This window comes from Lepeophtheirus salmonis, chromosome 5, assembly GCF_016086655.4.
Source record: "Lepeophtheirus salmonis chromosome 5, UVic_Lsal_1.4, whole genome shotgun sequence".
Classification (NCBI taxonomy): Eukaryota; Metazoa; Arthropoda; class Copepoda; order Siphonostomatoida; family Caligidae; genus Lepeophtheirus; species Lepeophtheirus salmonis.
The window spans coordinates 70,329,495-70,334,013 of NC_052135.2; the positions used below are offsets into that span (position 1 = coordinate 70,329,495).

General features: G+C 33.7%; 1 protein-coding gene across 1 annotated transcript; it reads left to right on the plus strand.

Annotated features, from left to right (window-relative positions):
• The first annotated feature begins 2,443 nt into the window (after positions 1-2,443).
• On the plus strand, positions 2,444-4,519 carry LOC121118138 (RNA-binding protein squid). The gene is made up of 2 exons (XM_040712682.2): positions 2,444-2,979; positions 3,039-4,519. Exons 1-2 carry the CDS (start codon positions 2,695-2,697, stop codon positions 3,558-3,560), a joined length of 807 nt encoding a protein of 268 aa, XP_040568616.1. The 5' UTR covers positions 2,444-2,694; the 3' UTR covers positions 3,561-4,519.

The window sequence follows — 4,519 nt, forward strand, 5'->3', positions numbered from 1 at the left end:
AAACAAAAATTAGAGCGAAAAAATATTTATTAAACTGGACCGGACGAGAATACAGTCTTCAGTCCTATATAAGGATATGCATATTACAAAAACAAGTACCCTTTTATTTTTTTAATAATGAAAATATGGGCACCCTATTATTTTGATATTGAGTCCTTTATTTCAAATATACCCGGGTATTTCTTGAATCTATAAAAATTTAGCAGGAAGACCGATAAAAAAAAGGACGATTGGTCACCTTATAAAAATATATGAACTGACAATGGAAATGATTATGAATTAGAGAAATTTTGTGTTAGAGCGATACATTTGTTTTATAGGTGAGTGTTAAATAATCATTAAAGGCTTCTCAATTATATTTGTACGTAGTATGAACATTATATTAAATAATAAGTGTTATATTACAGAAAGCTTCAAAGTGTTTGAAATAGAACTCATTTATGCAATTTTAATTGAATCTAAAAGTGATTACTGAGAAGTGTTCAAATTTAATAATATAATTAATTTAGGTGTATTTGGGATAATATACAGAAAATTTATTTTTGCTTTGATAATTATTGGCCCGTATAAAAAAAGATCCTTCCATTACATTAAAGTAGGAAGAAAATATAGAGGTGACAAGGTATGTGAAAGACTGTTCTATTGCCTTGAGTATTTTGTCGAAACAGTCATCAATTGAATAGATTGATCCCCCCTCCCCCACCCCTGATACTTTTAAGATACTAACTAGGAACGCCAGAGAACTTTTCAACAAAACCCAGGCTATTTAAAAATCAAGAAAGAAAAACTCAAGGCTGTAAGATTATTAATCTAATCATGCATTTTCTTATATTTATTTAAAAAAATTCTGTAGGTACTTGTTAGCGGTCAGCTGCAGATAAACAATAAAGCCTTTATTGATAATCAAGATAGTTTTCTGTATGTTTTGGTACAATTAAAGAGAAATGGACGGCTAATGGAATACTACATGGTGCTGAAATTCTGGGTTTTTGGGATCATTTAGGATCTGATAACCTTAGCTTTGCAATTGTACCATTTTTATACAACTTAAATAATTTTTATATTTGATAACTTAGCTCTAGTAAGAACTTTTAACAATCATATTTGAATGTTTTCTATCAGTAATTTGATCAAACGGATCAAATATGATTATGCCTTTACTCTAAAATAAACTTTACAAATGTTTATATGGTTGTTTTGATTATTCGGATCGATTTTTGATAGTTCGGCTGACTGCAGTATTTGATCTTTATCAAAGAATCTCAACATTTTTTTGTACTCCGGTGATATCATCATAACCAAAACATGTAACCTAAAATGCTCTGACTACAATAAATATTATGAACACATACTGGAGAAATTTTAAAATAGGTTTTGCTCCACAATCACTTATCGTTTTGAAAATTCCACATGCATCGTAATGGGTTAAAACATACCCTTTTAAAACGGTTTCAAACGTGTATGTAATTTAAAGCACAAGGCTGTATCCACTAGTATATACGCTTGAATCAAATAGGGAAGTAAATTAACGTTGTAATGGTTCTTTATTAGCTTGTAATACTATATACGAAAAACCCGGGATTATATACATTTTTTAAACTAAAACCCAAGAATCTAAGATCTGGAGGGAAACCCCAAGCACTGGCAGCCCTGATACTATCTAAAAGTAGACCCCAGACAACAGTTGTATTAAACTTCTCAAGATCAGATTATTTATTCACATTCAATATATATTTGAGAGTGGCAATTGTTTTTTTTTTCTATTCTTTGAATAAGTAATTACTTATTATATATATTAATTGAGCAAAGTATACACACCTCATTTTTGAATATGCGCTTAATATCTTAGAACTGTGTGTCTGCTTGATTCAAGAAATAACAATGTAGCAGCGAAGGTGTGTAGCCATAGCTCAGTGCATCATATTAAAAAAAAAATAATAATGTCAGTAACACGTTGAATACTCAAGAGTTGAGGATAAAAAAGGGTTATACATCTTAAGGCAAGACGAAAGCACTAAAAATATTGTCTATTAAGGAGTCCTTTAGTATCTATCATGTTTTGAAACTATATACCAAGCTGTAGATAATATTTTTTCAATTTAACTTTAAAGTCAATGCTTAAATTTAAGCCTTTGGCATCATTATTTACAGATAAAATTGATTATACAATGAATCTTTTTCAACAGAGGCGTAGAAAAAATTTGTTTTGTTTTATAATGGAACAAATAACTCGGATCAATGCTGGGTCTTCCCGCTAGCATATTATAATTTCCTAGCTGAAAGCATAGACAACACTATTTACACATGTTGTTTGATTGATTTTGTTAAACTAATAGAATAAGTATATAATATAGTCGTTTGTATGAGGGCTATAAAAATGTTTTATTTTTTTTAGCTAGCTACATACAGGGTAGATGCGATGGCTGGCCGTTTGTATATTTGTAGTGAGGCAGGTGGTGCCCATGAACTGATTTGGTAGGAGACGCCGGTTCTCTATTTCTTTCTTTTTGTTCTATTTTTTCTATCAGAGTCTGTTTCTACTGATGTGTGTGTGTGTTTCTTTCTTTCTCTTTTCTTGTTCTTGTTATTGCTAACCAAGCGACGCTTTTTCCTTCTTCTCACTGTTACTCACTGTTAGTAAAGTGGTGTTTGGAGGATTCTTACTTCTCTCCACGGATCCTTATACTCATCGCAATGAGCGCAACGGAAGAAAATATGGGGCGAGCTTCTTCGGAAGATGATCGGAAACTGTTTGTGGGAGGATTGCCTCAGGAGGCGTCCGAGAATGACTTGAAGGAGTATTTCGAGGCCTATGGCTCCGTGACCTCCACGGTTCTGAAAATGGATCAAATGACGGGTCGTTCCCGCGGGTTTGCCTTTGTGGTGTTCGCGACGCCGGAGTCCCTGGAGTCTGTCCTGGAGCAAGAGCATGTCGTGAAGGGGAAGAAGGTGGCGTGCAAGAAGGCCACGGCCAAGCAGGTAAGAAGAAGCAGGTTGGATGCCGTGGGCAAAGGGACTCACTCTCTATTTCACTACAGGGCAAAGTCTACGTGGGCAAGTTTTTAGATGGGTCCATCACGGAAGAGGATATCAAATCGCATTTCTCTCAGTATGGCACAGTGGTCGAGATACAACGTCCCGTGGACAGATCCAAAAATTCTGAACCCAAGAACTTTTGTTTTGTGACCTTCGACAAAGAGGATCCCGCAGAGAAATTACTCAAAGAAAAAAAAGTCACTCTAAATGGACAAGAAGTGGAAATCAAGAAAGTGACCATCAAGCCAGAACTCTCCAGAGGAGGAGGAGGAGGTGGTGCAGGAGGGGGTCGTGGACGTAATAATGCTCCATGGGCTGGTTATGATCCCTGGGGTGGCGGCTATGATGGGTCATGGGGCTATGGTGCACCTATGAATACACCATGGGCAGCCAGCTATGGTAGTGGATGGGGTGGATGGTCTAGTGGAGGCAGTTTTGGTGGTGGTAAACTAGGTGCCGGAACTGGGGGCTCTGGATATCGAGGAGGTCGTGGAGGCTCCAGGGGTAGAAACGCACCCTATTAAATGTATTTTTCAGTATACATATTATTATCATCATCATTTCTATGCTTTTTTATGAAAAGAAAAAGGGGTGGTCGTCGTGTCTTACATTCTCCTATATTAATATACATATTTGCGTGTGTCAAAACTCCGATCATTTCTTAATTTGGTTTCTTTGTTCTTTTTTTTTTTTTTTTTTTTTTAATGACTGTTCAATGTATGTTTCTAATAATCAAATACCTTCGATATAATATTTGATTCTATTATTAATCCTTAGTGAGTAGGTATATAGAAGAAGGTAACCAAACAATTGTACATTTGGATCTCTTGTTTTCATTGATTTATTAGATCATGGAACTCTATTTTTTTTATTTTTTTTTTCTCCTTCTAAAATGTAGGCTATCCCTTTTTCCTCTCGAAGTGTTTTTTTTTATTTTTTAAGTTACTATTATCAAACTTTTGTTAATCTACTTCTCAGGAAGACTGAAACAATGATTAAAGTTTTTATCATATTTATAATATAGTTCATAGATATGTTTTCTAACTATTTGGTTTTTGTGCCAAGCACAATTTATTTCTCAAAAAAAAAAAAAAAAAAAAAAATCCGTTTCTCTTCAAAATAATTTTGGGTTAGACTACCTTATCTTTAATATATACATAATATATATAACCAGATCGGTTTTACTCCATGCTTTTGTTGTTCATTCTTCAAAAGCTTTGAATAGCGAGTTATTTCTTACTTTTTACATTGTTGATAATTATATTATTTCTGTTTTTTATAATGTATTTTACTTCCTCAAATACTATATACACATTATCCTCTCTAATATCATAGATACCCAATTCTTGTAGGTCCATATTTTTTTTATCTCCCGGGTTTATAAGACATGGTTTAATAACATCCTATTTATTCGAGTGTAAAAAGTGAAATAATTATGTATCATTATTTTCTATACAGGAAATATAACTTCGCGTCCAACCTC